We start from the raw sequence: 25,717 nt of genomic DNA on the forward strand, positions 1-25,717 counted from the left end.
GCAGGTTCATGATTTGGTTATTGAGAAGATAAGAGGACTGTGATATGACCTTCATCTGAAAGAACTTTGTAGTCTAGGACAGATACTGTCGGTATTATTAATTTGCTGTTTCCCTCAATCATTTGCTATCTAGCAAATGTTTCAAATGATTTTTTAAACCACATTTTCTTTTACAAGTTGATCTTCATTTAGCATGTTCTGTCCATATTTTGATCCTCTTTGGATCTGTTTTGTCAACACGTCCAGATTTATCGTTACTGTCAGAATTTATTACCATAGTCATTAAGACTATTGCCAGAACTGGAGGTGGTGGTGGTGCACGCCTTTGATCCCAGCACTCAGGAGGCAGAGACTGATGGGTCTCTGTGAGCACCTGGACAACCTGGGCTGTATAGTGAGTTCCAGGACTATGTAGAGAGACCTTATCTCAAAAAAAACAAACTAAAGACTTTTCCAGAAAGGAATTTATTCAATAATTCTCTTGAAAATAGTGCTATTGCTCGGACTTGTCTTCATGGTGTTAGTCTTACAAAAAATGAGTCCAACATAGTTATTGACAGCATTGGTTTTTATAGTCATGCTGTATAGTTTTTCAGCTATCTATGATGTAGAATTGAAAAGGAACCTGTAATCACGCATTCTGAGAAATATATAATTGAAGCTTGGCAGATTGTAACCGATTGCTGGAGACAGTCTGACTTTGTACTCCAAGTTGGCCTTCAAGGTTCTCCTGTCTCAGCCATCGGATGTGTGTTACAGTGCTCATTTCAAGATTTGGTGTTTTAAAACATTTATCTCAGCCAGGCAGTGGTGGCACATGCCTTTAATCCCAGCACATGGAGGTGAGACTGGCAGATCTCTGAGTTTGAGGACAGCCTGATCTACAGAGTGAGTTCCAGGGCAGCAGGGACTAGACAGTGAAACCCTGTCTTGAACCCCCCCCCCAAAAAAAAAAGCGAAAAAGGCTGCTTCATTTGGTTTGGTTATCATATAAGGATTCCAGGTTTTCTGCTTTCTTGTAATTGGGTATTCTTAGATTAATTTAAATAATTAGTAATTTCCAAGTTCTGAAGAACTCTGCTGGCAATGCCATTTTATTCCATGATCTTTCCTTAAATTTAGAGTGATGTAATGGAAATTGTTCTCTATAGTATTGTCTAATAATCTCATTTAAAATGTAAATTTATGGACTTTTTTTTTTATAGAGGTTGTCCTCGAACTCATTATATAGGTGTGGAAGGCCTTGACCTCCTGATTCTCTGCCTGTGCCTTCTAAATTCAGGGATTATGGGTGTGTACCACCATTCTCTAGTTAAACTTTATTTTTTGTTATGGTAAAGTATACGTATTTGCCTTCTTAATCATTTTGAAGTAAACAGTTCAGTGTTAAGTATATTTGTTAATTAACTTTTTACCTCAAACTGGATCTTTTTCCCTCTCTTAGAATTGTAAAACCAGTAAGATCAAGTGCCTATTGAAAGAGAATCACTCTTGGCTAAGAAGAGAAGTAGGAAATAGGTTGGTATTGCTTATACTTAGGAATCCTGAGAGGGGGTTGCTAGAAATGGATGTTAAGTTTTTTCAGTTACATTGATTTTTATTAGTGGGATGTGCGCATGTGCTGCTGCCCATGTGTGGTCGTCAGAGGACAACTGGCAGGGGTCATTTTTCTCCTTCTACCACGTCGGTCCCGGCAATCCTACTCAAGTCATCGAGTCTGGCTGTAACTACAAAGTCATCTTGCTGGCCCAAAGATGGAGTCGATTATTGTCTTTGACCAGATGTCTTTTGGAAAGCCTGTGTGGTCTTCATTACCTCCAAGTTCTTTTTACTTTCTTTTTCTTGTTGTTTTTCAAGACAGGGTTTCTCTGTAGCTTTGAAGCCTGTCCTGGAACTAGCTCTTGTAGACCAGGCTGGCCTTGAACTCACAGAGATCCTCCTGCCTCTGCCTTCCAAGTACTGGGATTAAAGGCGTGCGCCCCTACTGCCCAGCTTTACTTTTCTTTTTGAGGCCAGAAGAGGGCATCAGATCCCCTGGAGCTATAATTACAGGTGATTTTATTAGCTGCCAGGAATTGGGTGCTAAGAAATGAAAACACATGCATGCACACACACATACACTAAACAAACAAAAATAAAAATCTAATCACATATGAGAGAAATTGTCTTTCAGAGTCTGGACAGATCTTCATGTAGCCATTAGCCTTGCACTTGATTAAATGTCTGCTTTCCGGCCCTTTACTGAAAGTTTGCCTACAGTTATAAAGAATCATTTCATTGCTTTTGGACTTCCATTTTCTTTTTCTCTTTTAAATAAAAGCAATTAGTTTAATGTATTCAACATTTGCCTCCCTTTTACACAAAAGGCAGCATACTATAAACTCCGTTTCTTCATCTAATCTTTCTGTTAACAGTATTTGAATTAGGAAGACATTTCAAATGGTCAAGTACTGCCTCTTAAACACAGGTCCTTTGTTTGATATCCAGACCCCACATAGAAATGCTGGGCGTATGGTTCTTTCCTTGTATCCCCACCACTGGGGAGTCAGAAACAAGAATGTCTGGGGCTTGCTGGCCAGCTAGTCTGTCCTAATCAGTGAGTTCCAGGCCAGTGGAAGACTGTCTCAAAGGTGATGTTCCTGAGTGTCTTAGTCAGGGTTACTGCTGCTGTGATGAAACACCATGACCACAGCAATGTGAGGAGAACAGGGTTTATTTAGTTTACGCTTCCACATCACTGCTCATTACCAAAGGAAGTCAGGCAGCAGCTCAAGCAGGGCAGGAATCTAGAGCTAGGGGTTGATACAGAGGACATGGAGGAGTGTTGCTTACCTCTTGCTCCTCATTGCTTGCTCAGCCTGCTTTCTTAGCCAGGACCACCAGCCAAGGGATAGCACCACCCACAATGGGCTGGGCCCTCCCCCATCAATCACTGAATATGAAAATGCCTATAAGCTTGCCTACCACTGGGTCTTATGGAGGCATTTTCTCAATTTAGGCTTCTTCCTCTTTGATGACTCTATCTTGTGTCAGGTTGACCTAAAACTAGCCAGCACACTGAGGATGACATCCAAGGTTGTTTTCTGGCCTCCACGCATGCAACACATTAAAAAGTCTCTCTGATATTTTTCGCTCCTACTCATGGAGTAAGTATGCTCTTTATTTTCTACTGGTATACTATTATTTTACTGTTTTTCTTTCAAAAAAACAACATTTTGTCACAGCCTTTTTTGCCTACATAATGAGCCTCTATGCATTTGAAGTGCATCTTCAAATTTAGATTTAGGTGAGATTTCTTAGCAGGTAAAGGTGCTAACTGCCAGTCCTGACAACTTGAGTTCAGTCACCAGAACCCACATGGTAAAAGAACAGAACTCACTCTTGCAAGTTATCGACTTCACTTGATCATGTATCAGCACACACACACACACACACACACACACACACACACACACTTACATACACATAGACACACGAGTGTAAAATAAATGAATGTAATAAAATATTAAATGTTATTAGCTCTGATACATTAAATTGTATTCTAAATCTGTTAAACTTCAAGCTATTGCCAAATCTGGTAGCATATGCCTGTGATACAGTTGTTTGGGAGGCTGAGCAGGAGAACCACAAGTTCCAAGCCATCTTGGGTTACAGAGTGAGTTCAAGACCAGTCTGAACAATTTGAGACCCTGTCTCAAAAAAGTAAAAAGAAGGCTAAGGATATAGCTTAGTGGTAAGACCTTGACTAACATGCACAGGGTCCTAGGTTCAAAACTGTAAAAAGTGTTGTAAATGGCTACCATGTCTTTTTCTCTGGCAGTGTGTGTACTCAGGGTACTGGTCTGTCTGGGTCAATGGCCACTGACCATCATGTTCCTTCAGTTATGTAACTATGTGCACTGTGTCTTTGTGATGGCTGGTCCACTGTACTGGAAAGATCATGTATGTTACACAGTTTTTGGAATATAAATGTAGGGATCCCCTACCCTTCTGAGGAAGCAACATAATTAGTGTATAGAATCAATAGACTTCTTGAGATTAGAATGTTATTTGTGTGTTAATTAGCTCTGCTGCTGCTTTTTCTTTTGTTTTAGATTAAATGGAAACCACCCTTGGGAGCTAGATGCCTGTGTAGCTGTTATACCACATCAGTGTTTTGCAATGAGTGGGGGAGGAGAGCAGCCAGACATCCTCAGTGTTGGAATCTTGGTCAAAGAACGATGGAAAGTGGTGAGTATAGAATGGAGACAGGAAAGCGGGGGTGGGGGCCAAGCATCTAAGGTGATATGTTTTGGTATGCTGATAGAAGTAACATTTCTAAAGGACTAATACCTATGTTTTTTATTCACCTAAAACAGGTATTTTAATTTTTATTCATTTTTTTTTGTTTTTCTTGAGACAGGGTTTCTCTTGTGTATAACAGCCCTGACTGCCCTGGAATTCACTGTGTAGACCAGGCTGGCCTTGAATTCAGAGACCCACCTGCCTCTGCCTCCTGAGTGCTGGGATTAAAGGTGTGCGCCACCACTGCCCGGCTTGACTTTTATTCCTATGAGTAAGTTTTGTTTATGCTCTAATTCTTAAATTTGCTTCATAAGTTCTAATTTTTTCTAGCTTTCTGTAGCTAATATTATAAATAAAAGTGCTTAAGGAAAGAACAAATTAAAAAGAATTTGAAAGTACAGTAAACTGCCATTTTTTTTTCTTCTACAACACTATTAAGAAAACTTCTAGTTGGGTGGTGGTAGCACGCGCCTTTAATCTCAGACAGATGGATCTCTGTGAGTTCAAGGCAAGTGGTCTACAGAGTGAGTTCCAGACCAACCAGAACTACACTGAGAAACCCTGTCTTAAAAAAGAAAGAAAGGAAGGAAAGAGGGAGGGAGGGAGAGAGGGAGACAAGAAGAAAAGAGAAAACTTCTAAGTGCACACAAAACCAGACATATGATAAATTGCTATGTACTTAGCCTATACTTTCTGGTTACCATGTATAACTTTGTTTCTTCTCCTAGAGTATTTTGAATAGTTCTTACATAAGTATGTATCTATAAAGAAAGATAAGGACTTATTTTTCAAAATTATTCACTTATAAAAGTTTTTATGTTTTTTGATAGTAGCAGGATCAAATTCAAGGTGATTGATTCTGTTACATAGACTTAGAGACCAGGTCGGTTAGGCACCTTTTGGAAGGGAAAAGGGTAGAGGAAAGGTTGGTGGGGGAGAGAAGAGACAGAGAAAGAGAATGAAGAAAAGGAGAAGGGAAAGTGTGAATTTAGTCCAAAGTAGTATCTTACGCCTGTAGTCCCAGTACTGAGGAGGCTGAATGTGAAGCTATTCTGGACTGTCGGTAGGTCCAGGTCAGCCTGGGTCGCAGTGTGAAGCTGTCTCCCAGAAGGAGCAGGTGCTGGAGGGATGACTCAGTGGCAACAGCTCTTGCTGTCCTTGCCGAGGACCCGGGCTCAGTTCCCAGCACCACACAGTGACTCACTCCAGTTCCAGAGGATCTGAACATCTGCCATCTTCTGGTGCTCACATGGTACATAAACATTCACGCAGGCAAAACACCATACACATAAAATATAAACATCTAAATGTTAATGAAGCAAAATGAGTCAGCCAATAAAAGCACTTGCCTCCAAGCTTGTCGACCTGAGCTCTGTCCCAGGATTCCACATAGTAGAAGGAGAGAACTGACTCCCAGAAGTTGTCTTTTGACTAACACATGTGCACCTTGGCCCGCACATATCCAGTGCATGCCTGTGTGTACACACACAGACATACTAATAAAAAAATTGTAATATGTTTTAGTCCATTGTAGTTATTATCCTTAGAGATTTTTAGATTGTCTTCATCTAAGGGGACACCCATTATGAAGCCTCTGGAGTTCTGTCTTAGTTGCTTTTCTATTGGTATGATAAATAAATCACCATGACCAAGGCAACTTATAAAAGAAATCATCTGATTGGGCTTACTGTTTCAGAAGGTTAGAGATCATGATTACACAGCAGAATGTGGTGTCCAAGACAGCTGAGAGCCCACATCTTGGTGTGATACACAGGCAGGCAGTGAGAAGCACACTGAGAGTGGATTGAGCCTTTTGAAACCTCAAAACACCCTACCTCCTTCAACAAGGCCACACCTCTAAATTCTTCTCAAACAGTTCCACCAACTAGAGAGAAACCAGATATTCAAACTTGTGAACCTCTGGGGAGCATTCTCGTTCAGACTATCACATTTGAATTTGAACTAAATGCTTTTAGTTCAAATTCAAAAGTCCCCATAGTCTCTTATAGTCTCAACACCATTTTAAAGTCTAAAGTTCAAATCTCTTCTGAGTCAGGCAATCTCTTAACATCTTATAACATCTTATAAAATTAGAAAGCAAATTACATACTTAGAACATGCAATGGCACGGAATATACATTACTATTCCAAAAATCAAGCGCTCAGGACTGACAAGCAGGAGACAAAGAGTGCACACTGGGAATGATGGGAGCTTTTTGAAGCCTTGAAGCCTGTCCCTGTGGCACCCCTCCTCCAACAAGGCCATATCTCCTAATCTTTCCCAAACATTCCCACCAATTAGAAATCAAACATTTAAATATATGAGCCTTTGGGGGCCATTCTTATTCAAACCACCACAGGTTCTAATAGGCCTTTAATTTATTTTATGTCAATGTTTGGTGTTTTCAAATAAGATCTCACTGTGTAGCCCAGCTGGCTTTCAACTGAGTCCTGCTGTCTCTGTTGCAGCCTTCCAAATACTGGAGTTCTAGGTGTGCACCAGCTCCCTAGCAGTCCTCTAGTGCTGGGGGGAGCCCTCTAGTGCTGGGGAGCCCAAGCCTCCCACTAGCTAGGCAAACCCTCTTTCACTGAGATACATACCCCTGCCTCTCCCCAACAGTCTTTTAATGACTTTCTTATCCTAGAACTGGAATATATCCTCTGACAACTTATTTAAGGACTTATTTTTTGTTTTTAATAATTATCTTTATTCTTATTCAGTCTTTTGTCAACTAAAGTTTTCTTATACTAATAGGTTTTAATTGTTTTAGTATTTCTCTAAATCTACTAATAAGATAGAGACTCTTTACGGAAAAAAAAGTCTTTCAGAGGCTTTAAATGTTTTTATTACAGTCAGGCATGGTGGTGTGCACCTTTAATCCCAGCACTCAGGAGACAGAGGCAGGCAATCTCTGTGAGTTTGAGGCCTAGTTTTACAGAGTGAGTTCTAGAACAGCCAGGACTGTTACACAGAGACACAGAGAAACCATGTCTCGAAAAAAAAAAGTACTGTGATAAGTATTGGTTGTTCTTCAATAAAATAAGGTTACAGCTTGATAAGGTGACACAGGCAAGTAGTATCAGCACTCAGGAGCCTTGGGAAGGAGTATCGTGAGTTCAAGACCAGCCTCAGCCAGGTGTAGTGGTGCATGCCTTTAATCTCAGCATTTGGGAGGCAGAGGCAGGAGGATCTCAGTGAGTTAGAGGCCAGCCTGGTTTATGTAGGGAGCTCTGGGACAGCCAGGACTATGTAGAAAGACTCTGTCTCAGAAAACAAACAAAAAGACCAGCCTGAGCTACATAGTGAGACTCTTTCTTTAAAAACCAAATACAACGATTAAAAATGTAGCCCAGAGGCCTGAGAGATAGTTAAGTGGTTAAGGGTATGTGCCATCAAGAATGAAGACCTGAGTTCTGTTCCTGCTGCTCAGACAGTGAAGGAGAGAAAGAGACAGAACGGAACAGAGATAACTCCTCCAGGTTGTCCTCTGACCCCTCTATATTTCATGGCTACTGCACTCACACACATAATACATTTTTTAAAGAAAAAATTGTAGTTCTGTAGTAGAGTACTTAGCATTTGTAAGATTTTGTGTTCAACCCCCGACATCTTGAAAACAGGGAAAAAGCGGTGAGGAATGCTAAACAGGATCTGCCTTCGGTGGTGAGGATACCGAACAAGGCCTGCCTTCGGTGGCTCCCTTGTCCTGGCAACTACAGCCAACGAGTTGTGGAACTTGTCCCCCACATTTGGGAGGAGGATGGCATTTTGTAAGGATTCTTAATTGTTTTTTATTTTGTTTTGTTTTGTTTGTTTTGTTTTTTGAAACAGGGTTTCACTGTGTAGCCCTGACTGTCCTGGAACTCAGTCTGTAGACCAGGCTGTCTTCAAACTCAGAAATCAGCTGGCCTCTGCCTCCTGAGTACTGGGATGACTGCCCTGCTAGAATTCGTAATTGTTAAGGATGGCATCTTATGTACACACACACACACACACACACACACACACACACGGATGGTGTGTTAATATCCAAGGCTATATAGCAAACTATGTTAAAACAGTCATAGGTTAATCATCTTATTTTGCCTATAGTTTTATAGATTAGGAATTAGGAATGAGGATTTAAGAGAAAGCTCATTCAGTAAAGTGCTTACCACACAATTGAGAGGCCCTGAGTGATCTTCAGCATCCATACAAAAAAATTGGACCGGGAAGATAACACAGTTGTTAAAGTACTTGTCTCACAAATGAGGACCTGCTGGGTGCTGTGGTGCTTGAGAGGTAAAGGCAGAGGCAGGAGGCCACCCTGGGGCTCACTGGCCTGCCAGCCTAGCCTGACCAGTGGACCCAGTGAGAGACCTTGTCTCAAAAATTATAAGCTCATTAACCTGCACACACTTTTCACCTGCATGAGTGTGTACGCGCGTGTGCGCACGCACACACACACACACACACGGGACAAGTTTACTTGGGTGGCTTGGCCATTAGTTCTGACAAGATTAGTTGTGCTAGTGACTCCATTCTGTATGGCTTCTTTACCCTCTGACCTTGGACTTGTTAGCACTCTCATTCTCCCGCTTCGGTAGCTCATTTTCTTTGGAATCTCCTGTGCCTATGACTTCTGAAGATAACCACACTTTCTATATTTGGTTTGCTTTTTTAGAGACAGGATATAGAATCTTCTAGGCTGCTTAAGGTTTTTCTTCAGAGCAGGCATATTATTGTTCTTTTCTGTTGGTTAATCGGTCATAAGAGCTATACACATTTAAGAAGGTGGGAAAACAGACCCTATAACTTTAATTTTGTTTTTAATTTTTGCCAGTGCTGGCAATTGAACACAATGCTTGTATATATGCCTAGACAAGAAACCCTCTACCACTGATTATATCACCAGACCCTACCTTTTCACAGAGGAGGGTCAAGGTCACAATTCCTTGTTAAATATGAAAAGTCTTCTGAACCTAACATTAAAGAGGAGGAGGATGGGTACTGAACAGATGGCTTAGTGGTTAAGAGCACTGGCTGCTCTTCCAGAGGTCCTGAGTTCAATTCCCAGCAACCACATGGTAGCTCACAAACATCTATAATGAGATCTGGTGCCCTCTTCTGGTATGCAAGCATACATGCAGGTAGAACACTGTATATATACATAATAAATAAATAAAAATAATTTTTTTTAAAAAACAGAAGGATGGGAGATAATGTAGTGGATATCTTTAGTGGATGTGCTTTTAGCATACTATATTACTTGTGACTTTGTTTTTACCTCAGAATTAATGAAGATATTATAGGGTTTTGTCAAGGTTAAGCAAATTACTGTTCTACTATTGTTCACATTACATTAATAGAAATAGACTAAGGACCCAACATAGATTTAAAAAAAAATTCTGTCATTTATTTGAAATTATTTTGTGTATCAAATAATAAGCCATCAATCAAAATAATAAAGACATACCCTTAGTACTTACTATGTTTTGTTTGTTTGCTTTGAAGCAGAGTCTTATGTTGTCTGTCTTGTCCTTGAATATCTAGGCTAAGGTGTCCTCCCAGCTTTCTCTTTCAGAGCAGCTAAGTTTTTGCTTTGTTTTGTTTTGTTTTTTTGAGAAATAGTTTTCTCTGTGTATCCCTGGCTGTCCTGGAACTCTCTCTGTAGACCAGGCTGGCCTTAAACGCTCAGAGATCTACTTGCCTCTGCCTCTGCCTGCTAGGATTAGAGGCGTGAACCACCACTGCCTGGTTTTAGTTTTTAAACTTACATTAGATTTTATTTAATGGACAACATACAAAGAATCACAAGGACCAGCTAGAGCCCTACAAAGAGCAGCACACTTCACTGCAGAGATGTGGCACCTGGTTCCACCCGTGCTCACCCTGTAGTTCCTTATCTTACTCCTCATCACCAAACAAATTTAAAATGACTATGGCTTAAACATGCAAAACAACCTTTGTAAATAAGCTGTAATTATGTAGTTTGGACTTTGTTAAGCACTGTGTAAAGAGGAAGGTTATGTGACCTCTCCTTGAAGAAGCCTACTTCTGTCCGAAACCCAACAGCAGCTGTGGGAAGTTAAGGAACATGAAGGTGGATGTGGTGTGCACTTCTGTAATCCTAGCACATGGGTGGTGCAGGCAGGAATATCAAGAGTTCGAGATCACTGTTGGAGGCCAACCTGGATGAAACCCCAGTTTAAGAAAACAAAAACCTCCCAGCATGGTGTGAGATGCCTTTTTGGCCAGTCTGGTCTACATAATGAGTTCCAGAACAGCCAGGGCTGCAGAATAGAGACTTTGTCTCTGAACAATAGAAAGTTACTCAACATAATTTAAAAGTCGGTGATAAGCCAAGGTATGGCCTGATAAAATTGTTAATTGAAAAAGTAAACAAATAATTTTCATAGAAATTCAGATGATAAATTGGTCTAAGGGGCTGGGCATGTAATTCAGACCAGGCTTTGCACCTGATCTGCACCACAGGAAGAAAGGGAAGGAGGTCGAGAGCATAGGTAGATAAGGGCATCAGTGGAAACGCCAGTGGAGAAGTGAGCAGGGTGTGTGTGACAGGAGCATGGGCTTCTTGGAAGTTTAGGATTTTGTGCCTCATACGTTTAGTAATTACTTCCTACGTTACCATGCATTATATTCCAAATGTTTGCTTATATTATAAGAAGAAATGGCTTGTTTCTTGCTGCATCTTGCATAAAGTATATCACCCACCCCAGATTTTCAGAGCCCCTTACAGGGACTAGCTTTTAGAACCTGTTTGTGATACTCAAATATTCTGATGTTCTCCAATTAAGTTAGCATTTAAAGTGTTTGATGACAGCAATTAAGTTGATTACAGCATATTATTTGAAGTGTAGATGTATAGTAGTGTTTGTGCTCTGAGATAGTGTAGAACCACTCTCCGCTTGTTGCGTGGGTCCTGCTAGTCCTGCCTCAGAGAGGAGAATGAACTGGATGCTAGCTGCTTAGCCCATTCTTCAGCCTCCCTCCTTACCCATAGACCAGATTGGTTCTGTATAAGATTTTAAATGACAAAAAGATTTCGTTGATTAAAAAGTCTGCAAATGAAATAGATTAAAACTAATCTGGCTATTGAATGGTATTTATAGGAATTGATTCTTTTAGATACTGTTTTTTTGATGCTAGCTGTAGACCTTTAATAATTGTTTATAACTGAAATAATTTCATTATTCTGTAGACAAATCTGTAGGGAATGTTGTTGATATTATCTCTGGGCAAATGTTTTTCTCTTGCTATATAAATAATTTAACAATATTGAAATCATTTATTATAAAATAAGACTAGTAAAATTACATGTTTTCTAAGTGTAAACGTGAGTTGGCTTCCAATTAGAATCTTTGCATAATTTTGTATGTGTTCTTGTTTTGTTTTCTGTGCAGTTAAGAAAGATTGGGGGTGGGGGCTTTGGAGAAATTTACGATGCCTTGGACATGCTCACCAGGGAAAATGTGGCATTGAAAGTGGAGTCAGCTCAGCAGCCAAAGCAAGTTCTGAAGATGGAGGTTGCTGTGTTAAAGAAACTGCAAGGTAAGCTTTTAGAATGACATACAGTGAAGTTTTGTATGACAGTTGTTAATTGCTCTAATCTTCCTTGGTTAAGTTCTCTATACTAATGGACTGCTCTGGTGTCAGCGAGGTATAAACATGCTGAGTATGTTTGTGTTAAAAGCTTTGTTATGTAATAGAAATATGCGATTGTTAAGAGTAATTGGGCTTTGGGAATTCCTCTTCATGGTAAGGATGAGAGATAATTAGAGTCACCCACTACTTTAGAAAGTGTTATCCTAAATCTGCTATAGTAACATTTGAATCTTCCTTTGAACCAATCATAAAATACCTCTGAGACATTTCTTCATTTGCCTTTGTATGTTAAACATTCTTGAATCTTATCATGGAAGCTATCTTCAAATCATACTGCAGGATGGATTAAAAATGCTAAGTAAGGCTTTGTGTGTTCTCATTAACTTTAGTTTCATAGCATAGCTCATCATATTTGAAGTTCATCTTACTACTACTCAGGTACCTATATTTTTTCTATAATGAAAAATCATTTATTTCTGACTTCAATCTAATAGTCATGCAAAACATTGAATGTGTTGATAATATCTCATTATCTCTGTCTTTAATATGGTACATTGGTATTACTAATATCAAAGATACATAAGGTTGATGACTAATTTGTTCTTTGTTCTAAGATTTCCAGTTGTCCAAGTTTCTCTACCAGTTGTTTAATTGGATTGTGATGTAATGCTAATAAAATAAATTTTTGAAGTTGATTTTAGCTCAGATTTAGTTTTCCCACGGCAAGATCATAGATCACTCAGCCCTAATTGTCGCTGCTAAAAAAACAAAGAATCAGAAAAGGAAAAACAGAAAAGGATGGCTCTTCACCCCCCTCTGGTTTTTCTCAACTCATTGTAAAAGCCATAAGGAAGTGCTGCTGGGATTGCCTTCCCAGGGCTGCACAGAGCCTGTGATCTCTCTAACACTGGCTGCACCCACAGGGGACGGATGTTGGCAGAGCTCAACCTGGTCAGTGTCACTTCACCAGTCTCTGTCCTTGGCACAACCTGGTCAGTGTCACTTCACCAGTCTCTGTCCTTGGCACCGGGCACGGTCCTGTGAGACAGGAGACACTGCTGCAGCTCTTTCAGGGCTTCTCCTAGCGACTTTGGCCTTGATTTGATTAGGATTCCAAGTGATAAAGCTTAAAGATCAGTCTAATACCTTTTATGGGTAAAACTGTTGCTGGAGTTCATTTTATTGAGAAACTGTTAGACATTGTGCTCTTCTTTTCAGTTTGTCATTTAAAAGTTACTGTCTAAATGTTTTTCTTGCCTGCTCAGACTTATATGAACCCTGTTCCTCAGAACTTCTTTCCACAAATGAATAGGTTTTTAGTCTTCTGATCTATATTTCAGTGAGGTCATCCTTGACCCTCTTGTTTTTTCTCCTTAATGCTTCGCACCTTGTTGTTGTTGTTGATGATGATGATGTTGATGATAACGCTCAGCATCTAGACCATTGGAGACATTTTTGTGGTACTGAGCTATTCTTACTTTGCTGGTGGCACTAGGTGACACGGAGTGACTCCAGTATGTAAGAAAACTGGAGGCTAACCTATGAGATTAGTCTCTTGCATCCCAGACTGACTTTGACCTATGGTTGCCAAGGATGGCCTAGAGCTTCTGATCCTCCTGTTTCCCATCTCCTAAGTGATGGGATTACAGATGAATGTTACTATACCTGGCTGACCATGGCAAAAAAAAAAAAGAAGCTTCTCTGGCCTAATCTGTAGGCCTGTAGGCACAAACATAGTTGTTTAGAGGGTAGATTGGCATATCATGTCCATTTAGCAAAACAACAAGAGTAGCTTCCCCATTAAGGTTTAAGACCTTCATAACCAGCCACAGGCTTTGACCTAGTTTAAAGTACTAGATGTAAGTGGGCATTAACTCCAGTCTAAAGTTCATTGCATAACACAGTTCTTGAGAAAATAATTATAAAAAGGAAGCCTTATAACAGACTTGCCAGTGTTGCAGTTGTGGTCTCAGTTTGCCTGGCCAGTTGGTAGTATTGCACACAGGGTCCACCACTGAGTTAGACTGTGGATGACAGTTCTCTCCTGGCAGCCTGCCTGGCTCCTTCTGGTACTGTGAAGGCTACCTAGCAGGGATGAAGCTTTCCAGCCCAGTTCTGGCTTGATTTCTCTATATCTTGTGCCCAAAGCTAATGACATCTTCGACAATAAGGGTTTGCCATCTAATTCTAGTGGGCAGCTACCACTAGCAATAAGTTATACTATTTTGGGGGCTTCAGGATCCTCCTTGACCAACATCTTTTCAGGAGGTAGCCTATCCCTGACACTGGAACTTTTATTTAATAATCATGGTTTCTGGGAGCATCTTTAGTCCCTCAAAACAAGAGAGGTTGTTACTCCATTGACATTCCTTAAATTTTTACAAAAGATTTATGACACACACACACACACACACACACACACACACACACAGAGATAGAGAGAGAGAGAGAGTATTTGCATGTATGAGTAGTCACAGAGGACAGAAGAAAGCATTGAATTCCCTAGAACTGGGGTTATAGGTAGTTGTAAGCCACCTTATGTGGGCTCTGGGAACTGAATTCTAATCTGATGCAAGAGCAGAAAGCTTTCAATGATCATCAGCCTCATTAAGTTGTGGTTTTTGTTTTTCAAGACAGAGTTTCTCTGTGTAGAGTTTCCAGGCTGTTTTGGAACTCTGTAGACCAGGCTGGCCTTGACCTCATAGAGATCCACCTGCCTCTGCCTCCTCAGTGCTGGGATTAAAGTTGTGTGCCGCCACTGCCTGAAAAGAAGCATTGGTATTCTTTGAAGGTCTGATAAAATTTACCAGTAAAGCTATCTGGACCTTTTTTCTTTTTTAGTTGGGAGATTTAAAATATCATTTCAGTCTCACTGTTTGTTATACATTTGTTTAGACTGTCTCATTTTGATTTAATTTGGCATGTCTTATGCATCTAGAAATGTATTTTTTTAGACTTTCCAATTTATTGACATTATGATTTCAAGGGAAAATGTAATGATTTTCTGAATTTCATTGGTATCTGTTGCAATGACTCATCTTTCATCTCCAATTGTATTAATTTACACCTTTATTTGATTAGTTTGACTACGCATTAACAATCTTGTTTATTTTTTCAGTGAACCAACTTTTTGTTTCATTAAATCATTGTATTTTGTTTGTTTCAATTTCATTAATTTCTTTCCTGATTATATTGATGTCTGTCTACTTATTTGAGATTTGACTTGTTCTTCTGTTTCCAGGTCCCTTAGGTGTATCACTATTTATTTGAGAGTTCGTTGATTTCATAATGTCTTTTAGGATTACTTTCATTGTATCCCAGTTTTGATGTGTTGTGTTTTCATTTTTATTTGATATTAGGAATCTTTAATTTCTTTTTTTCATTATTCAATAGTGTGTTGTTTAATCTCTATGAGTTTGTGTTTTAGGGGTTTTCTTATTGACATGTAGTCTTACTCCATTGTGTACAATACAAATAATTATTTCAGGACTGGGCGGTGGTGGCACACACCTTTAATTCCAGCACTCGGAAGGCAGAAGCAGGCGGATCTCTGTGAGTTCCAGTTCAACCTGGTCTTCAAGAGCTAGTTCCAGGACCAGCACCAAAGCTACATAGAGAAACCCTGTCTTGAAAAATAAAACAAAACAAAAAAATTATTTCAGTTTTTTTTTTTGTATTTGTTGAGACTTGCTTTTTGTCCCAATGTGTGATCTATTTTAGAGAACGTTTCATGGGCTGCTGAAAAGAGCATGTGGATAGATTGTTTTGTGGAGGTCTGTTACATCCACTTGATCTCTAATGTCATTTAATTTACATATTTCTCTGTTAGTCTCTGTGGAGAGGACAAGTTAGTTGATGAGTGTAGGGTATTCAGATCACCCACTGCTGTTGTGCTAGGGTTAATCTGTGGCTTTGCATCTAATAATTTTGTCTTATGAAATTGGATACACTTGTGTTCAGGGCATATATGTTGGGACTGTATGTCTTCTTAATGGATTGTTCCCTAATCAACATCTTTATCTTTCCTCTCTAAGTTAGATTTGAAGTCCATTTTGTTAGATATTAGAAGAGTAACACCTGCTTTTTTCCTAAGTTCATTTGATTGAAATACTTTTTTTTTCATTTTTATTTATTTGTTTGTTTGGTTTTGGTTTTTTGAGACAGGGTTTCTCTGTGTAGCAGTCCTGGAACTTGCTTTGTATTTCAGTCTAGCCTCTAACACTCTGCCTCCCAAGTGCTGGGATTAAAGATGTGCGCCGCCACCACCTGGCCCCTTTTTTCGTTCTTTCCCCTAAGGTAGTGTCTGTCTACTGTGTGAGATATGTTCTTGGAGGCAGCAAATCCATGGCTCCTGCATTTGACCCAGCTTACTTCTCTGTCTCGACGGGGGATGGAGACCACTAATGCTCAGAGTCTTTGTTGAAACGTGTGGTGATGGTGATTGCTGTCATTTTGTTGATTTCTGCTGTGATCTTTTAGTGTCATTTATTTCATAGATGATTTTTTCTTTTCAGTTTAAAAGATTCTTCAAGTATTTTCTGTAGATCTGGCTTAGGGTCATAAATTCCTTTAGTCTACTTTTATCATGGAAGCTTTATTTCTCCTTTAGTTACAACAGTTATCTTTATTGGGTGTAGTAGTCTGGATTGTCAGTAATTAATTGTCTTTCAGAACTTGAAATAGGGCCAATAAAATAGATAGCTCAGTGGATAAAGGCTTTTACTACCTTGATGACCTGAGTTCAATACCAGAGTCCCACATAATGGAAAGAGAGAGCTGACTTCTTCAAGTTGTTCTCTGGCCACCACACCTGCCTTGGTGCTCACACCATCACCACACACATTAAATAAACAAATGTAATTTTAAAAAGATGAAATAGTAACTAGAAACATACTGTTCGTGTAGTTCTCCTGGCTTTTAAAAAGTTGCAGTTAAACAACTCTTAGTCACCTGCCTTTATATATGACTTGGTTTTCTTTCTTGCTGTGTTCAGTATATTTTCTTGGTTATAATTTAATATGACAGGTAAGATTTTGGTTTTGTCTGATGTCCTAAATGTTTCACACATTCAGATATGGATTGGCATATCATTTCCTAACTCTGGAAATGTTTTTGTTCTTTTAAAAAGATTGATGCCATTTATGTATGTGTTTGTGTGAAGGGTGCTGGCAGAGGCTAGATTGTGTTGGAGCTGGAATTTCAGATGGTTGTGAGCCACTCAACATGGGTGCTGGGAACCAATGCTGCTGCTCTGCAAAACTAGCAAACGCCCTAAGCCAACGAACTGTCTCTCCAGCCCTGGGCTCACTGTGGCTCTTCTGGTCCTTAGGTCAGGTGTGTATGAGGAGCAGCTCTCCCCTAAGAGCTGCTCTGCTGCTCTCCTAGACAACTTGATTCGGCCAGCAGCGAATGCTCAGCTTTCCTGCCTGCTTCTCCCCTTGCTTACTAAGTTATTTTACAGACCTTGTCTGTTGATGGTTACAGTGGCACTTTCCTGTTTGTGGGTTCTTTTGTTTTGTTTCCTTGAGAAATGGTCTCATTATGTAGACGAGGAGCTCTTGTAAACCAGGCTGGACTTGAACTCAGAGATCTGCCTGCTTCTTCCTCCCAATGCTGGGATGTTTTTGTTCGGTTTGGTTTTTGGTTTTTCATGACAGGGTTTCTCTCAAGCTGTTTTTGATCTTGTCCTGAAACTTGACCTGTAGATCAGGCTGGCCTCGAATTCACAGAGATCTGCCTGTCTCTGCCTCCCAAGTGCTGAGATTAAAGGCATGAGCCACCACTCCCCAGCTGGGATTGTTTGAAAATACATCTGTATGCTCTTCTATATTGCAAGTGCCTGCCTTCCTTCCTTCCTTCCTTCCTTCCTTCCTTCCTTCCTTCCTTCCTTCCTTCCTTCCTTTCTTTTTTGAGGCAGGGTTTCTCGATGTAGCCCTGGGTGGCTTGGAACCTGCTATACAAACCAAGCTGGCCTTGAACTCAGAGAGATCCACCTGCCCTGTCTCCTGAGTGCTGGGATTATAGGCATGCACTGCCACCACCTAGCAATAGTTTTTATTTATTTGGTAATTTGGGTTTTTTTTTTAATTTTGGCATATAAAAGGGTCCAATATTTGGGGAATTTAGAATGTTGTAAAATTACATAATATATCTTTTTGTCCACCTGGCTAAAAGAACATAGTCTATAGTTAAATTTTCTAATTTATATGTGTGTTTTCATAAAAATTTCAAAGTAATTTTGTTTATTTAAAAGTCACTGCGGGTGGCTGGAGAGATGGCTCGGTGGTTAAGAGCATTGCCTGCTCTTCCAAAGGTCTTGAGTTCAATTCCCAGCAACCATATATTGGCTCACAACCATCTGTAATGAGATCTGTTGCCCTCTCTGGCCTGCAGGCACACGGCACACATGTAGGCAGATATTGCATGCATAATAAATGAATATATATATATATACATATATATATATATATGTCACTGCTGGCCGGGTGGTGCTTGTCTTTAATCCCAGCACTTGGGAGGCAGAGGCAGGCTTAGTGATTGGGGTCAGCCTGGCATACAGAGCGAATTCCAGGACAGTCAGGACTGTTACACAGAGAAACCCTGTGTCAAAATCCCTCTACCCCCAAAAAAGCCACTGCTTTAGGGTCTGGAGAGATGGATCAGTGGTTAAGAGCACTGGCTGTTCTTCTAGAGGATCCAGATTTAATTCCCAGCATCCACATGGTAGCTCTCACATATCTATAACTCTAGTGCCAAGGGATCCATACATGCGGGCAAAACACCAGTGAACATAAAATACAAGTAAATCATAAAAAAAACTACCTTAACTCAGTGAATGACTTGAAAATTGTTTGACCTTTCTGTCCTGTATGAACTGTTGTCAGTTGTCTGCATGACCTAAGTACAACCGAGGTTGTTCTGTTTGTATATTCCCTTTGAAGAGGCCATAATTACTGAAAAGTTTCTCCTTTACGTTCTCTCAAGGTCTCTCTCTCTCCCTTTTCTCCTCCATTCCTGTGCTCTTTCTTTCTTTTGATAGGTCTTGCTGCTTTCCTGACAGGCCCGCAACTTGTATGTAAACCAAACTGTCTTCAAACCTGTAGTGATTCTCCTGCCTCTGTATTCTGAGTGCTGGGATTATAGGAGTATGCTTCCACACCTGTGAAACAATCCTGTTACTATCAGGAAACAGCAGACTAAATACAGTTGTTTGCTAGCTAATTGTAATCTTTGGTGCAACAACTGGAAATTAATTATCTTACCCATGTAAGTCCAGAGGAAAACTACATTGTTCCTTAAAGACAAACATGGCTGTGTTTTGATTTGGGAGTTTTTTTCTTTAGTTTTGATATTGTGGATATGACAGTTTTAACTTTTACAGAGTGTAAACTGAGATAGTTGAGGAGGAACACTGCTGTTGCAGGAGAACAGCTGCATTATTGCTCCACTGCTACTGCAGAGTATGACTACTCCTATTTCCCATTCCTAAGAATACAAAAAACAGGGCTGAAGAGATGGCTTAGTGGTTAAGAACAGACTGGCTCTAGAGGATCCGAGTTCTATTCCCAGCACCCACATGGCAGCTTACAACTGTCTGCAACTCCAAGATCTAACACACTCACATAGGCATATATGCACACCAATGCACATAAACTAAAACTAAGTAAATATTTTAAAATTAAAAAGAATAGAAAAAAACAGAGCTAGAGAAATGACTGGATTAGGAATACTGGTTGCTCTTCCAGAGGACCCAGCTTCTACATGGTGGCCCAATCATCTGTAGCTCAGTTCCAGGAAACTGAAGACCCTTTTTGACCCCTGTGGGCACTGAATGGGTGTGATACACATATATACATGCAGGCAGAATGCATATACACATAAAATAAAATAAAACTTTTAAAATAAAGTAATTTAAAATATGTACTAGCTGGATTAAACCCTTGATGTAGTAAGTGCAGAAGACTGCCTAGGAAAGTTCCCAAGGGACCTCATACCTCACTGTAGCCTTTATTCTTTTATAAATCTATAATATGCTCTTTGGATGTACATTGTTTTCCTCTTAACGTTATTTTTACGTGCTCTTGGTGATACCCTTCATTCTGTCAAAGAGTATTAGCAGATCTCTCAGGTCTTTATTTGTTCAGTCTAATAAGTGTGTATTATAGTTGTGTGTGCCTGCACACTTATGAGGAGTTAGTGTGATGTCCAGAGGACAATTTCTGTGGGGTCAGCTCTTTTCTACCTTCTACCCAAGAGTAACAGTGAGATTTCTTGGGGCCTAGGCCCCTGGCATCTGGATTTTCAAAATAAAAGCAGAATTGCAATCTTGGCCAAATTAGACAAGTAGAAAAGAAAATTATTTATTCAGGACCAATCTTCAACAGGTCATCCTGGAGCTAGAATTTTTCTGCCTGTCTAGATCCTCTCTTAACTAGGTCTTCCAGGCCTACGCTGAGCCGCACACAGCAGCCGAGCAGAAAGACATTATGCATGTTCACCTGGATATTTTGTAACCTAGGAGTGGGTTTGGGAATCTTATTCTTACATTTTACTTCACCATGACCAGAAGGAACAAAGAATCTGTGCTGGAAAAACCTTTTAATATCCAATGTCAAAACTCTTGTCCAGCTCCAGACAAACTCTGACTTTCAGAATTTTGAGAACTTAGTTTTTATTTCTTTAGAGAAGGAATAAGTAAGTGAAAGAAGAAGGTGAGCCGGGATGTTGAGAACTTTGGAAGCAGTGTCTGACAAATTGATTGTGCTGCCCGTACTGTTAGTTTTTATACAGCCATTTGATTTTCTTTTCACTGTGAATCAGACTAAAAATTGGTTAGTATCATAAATCAGCACCCTCTTTTACAAGTTGGACTGAATGTATCATGTTCACAATAGAAATTCAAGAACCATTTATTGGTAGGGCTGGGTTGTATCTCAGTAGAATGCTCTCCTTGCTTGCTCAATGGCCTTGGTAGAAAGTTTACAAAGAGATAGAAGACCTAGAGAAGAGCAAAGTAAGATATGTAACATTGAGAATTACACTGTGGAAATGAGAATCGCAGTGGATGGAATCATTAACAGATTGGATTTGATAAGTGAAATAGTCTGTAAATTTGAAAATGTATCTGTAGAAATTAACAGAGGAAAAAGAGGTTTAAAAAATAAACATCCTTGCCAGGTGGTAATGGCACATATCTTTACTCCAGCACTTGGGAGAGAGAGGAAGGTAGATCTCTTGAATTCAAGGCCAGCCTGCTCTTTGGAGTTCTAGGACAGCTGGGGCTTAGTAGAGAAACCCTGTCTCAAAAACAAAGACAAAACAAACAAACAAACACCAACAAAAAAAGCCTCTTTGACCTATATGACAGTACCAAAAAGTCTAGTATTTGTATCACCAGAGACTCGGGATAAGAAGATAATGAGTTTGGAGTAACAAAACCATGGGGAAAAAACTAATAGGACATGGCATACACACCTTTAAACCTAGCACTCAGGAAGCAGAGACACTCTTTGAGTTTGAGACCAGAACCGTTACAGAAAAAACCCTGTCTCAAAAAAACAAAACAAACAAATAACCAAAAAATATATGTAAGCATAAAAAGAAAGAAACTTTTAAAACAATGTGAAGCATCATCAAGATTGTATTGGCAAAGGATAGACATTCCAGATGAGTGGAGAATAAAAGGGGTCTTAGAAGTAGACCCACAAAAGAACTGTGTTAGGACTTAGGGCCAGAGAGATTGTCCAGGAATTGCAAAGCCCTGAGATCAGTCCACCACTGTAGTCAATCAAATACAAAATAATAACTTCAACCTAACCCCCCACACATTATATAAGAATAAGATGAATCATCAAATGTTTTTTTTTAAAAAAAAAAAAAGCTATACAACATTTTGTAGAAAACAGGAGAAACACTTTATGATCTGATTTTGCCAAGAAGTTTGTTGGATGACACCAAAATCATGACTCATAGAAGGAGAAAAATATGTTGAATTATACTTTGTTAAGTTAAAATGTTTGCTTGCAAGATACCATTAAAGATGAAGCTGCAGTGTGGCACATTGGCACATTGGCACATGCCTGTGATCGCTGCACTTTGGTTGCTGAGGCAAGAGGAACAAACCTTCAAGGCAAGCTTGGGCTATGTAATACGTTTGAGGAGGCCAACCTGAGATGCATGCACAGTGAGACCCTGACACTGTCTCAAACAAATGAAAAGAGAAAGAAAAGATAGGTAAAGGACCAGGAACAGGTGTTTGAAAACCATGTATTTGTAAAGGACTGATTGAATATATAGTGTTCTGAAAATGCAACAGTAAGAAAATATCTTAAGAAATTTAATAGATGTTAGTAGGTAAGTTTAAGGATATAGAGTAGGAAAAGATGTTTAATGTGACTAAACAGAAGAAACACAGCGGAATACTATTGCACACCATTAGAATAACTTAAATTAACAAAAGTCTTTGCAGATAGGACCCATGCCTTAGTTTTCTCTCCTGTGGCAGAGATATTTGAAGGGTTTTTACTAGTATGGTAGGTCTTTTGTTTTGTTTTGTTTTGTTTCTTTTGTTGGGAGCAGATAGGAGCAGGTGCCAGGTTGACAGAAAAAATAGTGAGTGCTGTTTTTGCTATTTATGTGACATTCCAGCAGAACAGTTTTACAGAATTACAGATTTTGCTGACTTTTAGTTGGCTTGGAATTTATTGCTCAAGTCTCAAGAGTTTTCCCAATACTGGATTTCAGAATTTTTTCTTCATTGTGCTTGTGGTTTTTTTTGTGTGTGTGGTGGGTATATGTGTGCAGATGTGTGTTTTGAGTACTCATACCTATGTTAGCCCATGTGAAGGACAAAGGCTGGCACTGGATGTCTTCCTCTTTCACTCTCTTCTTTATTTACTCTCACTAAACCTGAAACTCACTGCTTTGTTTGGCTAGGCTGATGCATCAGTAAGCTCCTAGGATCTCCTATCTCTGCTCCCTAGTGCCTGGATTTTTTTATGAGTGTTAGAATTTGACCTTAGGTCTTTACTGCTTGCAGAGCAAGCACTTTTACTCAGTAAGCCATCGATAACACCCTCTCTCTTTTAAAAAAAAATATTAGGAACTAAGCATGGTGGCACATACCTTTAATTCCAGCACAGAGGCAAGTGGTTCTCTTCAGTTCCAGGCCAGTCTGGTCTACAGAGTGAGTTCCAGGCCAGCCAAGGCTACATAGAGAAGCCCTTTCTTGAAAAGCAAACAAACTAAAGAAAAATAATTAGAGTTTTTGCTTATTTTGTGGATATGTGGGAAGGTGCCATAGACGTGTGCGGAGGTCTGAGGACAGTTTGCAGGAGTCAGTTCTCTTCAGCTCTGGAGAGGCAGAAGCAAGAGGATCATTAACTCAAGGCCAACCTGTAGTTGTGATTCTGTCCTAAAGATAAAAATGCAGGGAGGGGCTGGAGAGACAACTGTTTGTGACTCTGGTCCCAGGGAAACCACGCACTCATCTGGCCTCCATACTCATAAAATGAAGAATAAATACATACTGTTTCTTAAAGATTTGTTTGTTTATTATGTATATACAGTGTTCTGTCTGCATGTAGGTCCGCAGGCCAGAAGAGGGCGCCAGATCTCATTACAGATGGTTGTGAGCCACCATGTGGTTGCTGGGAATTGAACTTAGATCCTCTGGAAGAGCAGCCAGTTGCTTAATCACTGAGCCATCTCTCCAGCGCCAAATAAATACATTTTTAAAAATTAAAACAATAACAAAAAAACCAGAGACTTGGAGCAGTCAGGATTTTATTACTATTACTTTCAATGATATAGTTTGGGCATTGCTTTTCCTATCATAACTGGAAGCTGCTGTCTTATCTAAAGTCTGTTTTGTAGCTGTCTAAATTAAGGGTGCTTATTTTATTTTTGTTTGACATATCAGTGATCATTTCTCTCAAATATTCCCCATTGCGTTAGTGTGATGGGAAGCTAAAATGTTGGCTTTAGGCTTGGTGTCTGATTTTAACAGTGAATAAGAAAAAAGAAAGAAAAAGGAAATGGCTGCTCCTAGGTGTGTTGGAGGAGAAAATTTATTGTACATAAAAGTGGGAGCATGATCAGAGACAGGGGCATCTGGGAAAGTCCAAAGTGAGTGTGACCAGACTGAACTGGGCCATGTGAGGAGAGTGGGGAGGGAAGAGGAGCCAGCCAGACCAAGAGACCAGGAGGTTAAGGGGAGATAAAAAAGGAGCATTTAATCAAAATGACTGGGTTATATAGGGAAGGGCAGGCAGCTGGAGTAAGGGCAACCCAGCCTCTGTGCCAGAGAAGTTTAGAGTAGGGAATAGGGTATGCCGGCCATACCCTGTAAAATATAGGGACTGAGAATCTGGCAGCAAGGTCCACTTTAGTATGTTAAATAGGTACATCAGCAGTTTGCCCCTGGTTTGAGACCTAACAAACAGAAAGTCTACAAATTTGTACTATGGAGCCAGTGAGATGACTCAGTGTGTAAAGGCACCTGCTGCCAAGTCTGATGATTGCCTTCCATCCCTGGGATCACATGGTACAAGGAAAGAGTCAACTCTTGCAAATTGTTCTTTGACCTTCAATACCCACATATATACATACAAACACAAACAAATTTTTTTTTGATATTCCTCCTATGCGTGCCTGCAGGCCAGAAGAGGGCACCAGATCTCATTATAGATGGCTGTGAGCCACCATGTAGTTGCTGGGAATTGAACTCAGGACTTCTAGAAGAGCAGTCAGTGCTCATAACCTCTAAGCCTTCTCTCCAGCCCGTCACAAACAAAATTTTTAAAAAGCCTTGCAATATGACAAGTACAAGGCATTGTCAAAAAAAAAAATACAGCCAAGTACATGCTAGTAATCTCAGCACTGAAGAGATGTAAGCAGGAGGATTGAGGGTTAAAGACCAACCTTGGCCACATAGTGAGTTGGAACTAGTTTGGACAGCATGAAACTCTACATAGTGAGTCCTGAGTTAGCCAGACCAACGTCATAAGACCAAATATAACAAATTTTTTTAAAATTCTGATGAGATTCTATTTATCATTTAAAAAATTTTTTGGCAGTGATGTCAGAACCATTGCCTAACTGAAGACCATAAAAATTTTTGCTTGCCTTTCATAGACTTATAATGTTGGCCCTTATATTTTGTACTAATCCATTTCAGTACATTTTTATTTTATGTATGCAGAGTCCAGATTCATTCTTTTTCATGTGGTTATTTTTTTAGATATTAAAAAAATCTAGTCTATTTTTTCTGGCACCAATTAGGAGAAAATACTGCTTTCACCATTGAAGTGTTTTGACACCCTTGGCAAAGATGAGTTGACTAAAACATGACATTCTCACTGTATCTTTAATTCAGTACTGTTATTACTACCCATCCATGCTGTCTTAGTTACTCTTTTGTTGTCGTGACAAAACACCATGGTGTGTTTAGATTCAGTCAGCCCACATTCCTCCCTCTACTTTCTCTCCTGTCCCTGCACTTTTCCCTACAACTTCATGTACTCTCTTCTCTCTCTTTTCAGAATTATTTTTATTTTATCTATATTTTGCCTTTGTGTATGTCTGTGTACCATTTATGTGGAGTGCCTGCAAAAGCCAGAAAAGTCATAGAATTCCTTGGGAGTGAAGTTACAGATGGTTTCAGGACAGCTAGGCCTCTGTTACATAGAGAAACACTATCTCAAAGAACAAAAACAAACAAAAAATTAAGGATAGTGAAATGAGGAGCATCTAGAAGGGCCTGGAGAAAGGAAACTAATCAGAATGCATTGTCTGAAAAAAATCTATTTTCAATACAAACAAAAAACC

At 39.7% G+C, this 25,717-nt stretch overlaps 1 protein-coding gene across 5 annotated transcripts in view; it reads left to right on the top strand.

Moving 5' to 3' along the window:
• The window catches only part of Ttbk2 (tau tubulin kinase 2), a 123,877-nt gene that overhangs the window by 23,272 nt on the left and 74,888 nt on the right, over positions 1–25,717 (top strand). For 3 of the 5 annotated variants that reach the window (XM_048459512.3, XM_048459509.3, XM_085696366.2), the window contains exons 2-3: positions 4,095–4,230; positions 11,689–11,836. In XM_048459512.3, coding sequence (XP_048315469.2) covers positions 4,162–4,230; positions 11,689–11,836 — 217 coding nt within the window. In that variant the 5' untranslated portion in view covers positions 4,095–4,161. Of the gene's footprint in view, positions 1–1,444; positions 1,519–4,094; positions 4,231–11,688; positions 11,837–25,717 lie in introns of all 5 variants that reach the window. The other 2 variants (XM_048459507.3, XM_048459510.3) reach the window with 1 other exon arrangement.

Source organism: Myodes glareolus, chromosome 10 (genome assembly GCF_982192425.1).
Source record: "Myodes glareolus chromosome 10, mMyoGla1.1, whole genome shotgun sequence".
NCBI lineage: Eukaryota > Metazoa > Chordata > Mammalia > Rodentia > Cricetidae > Myodes > Myodes glareolus.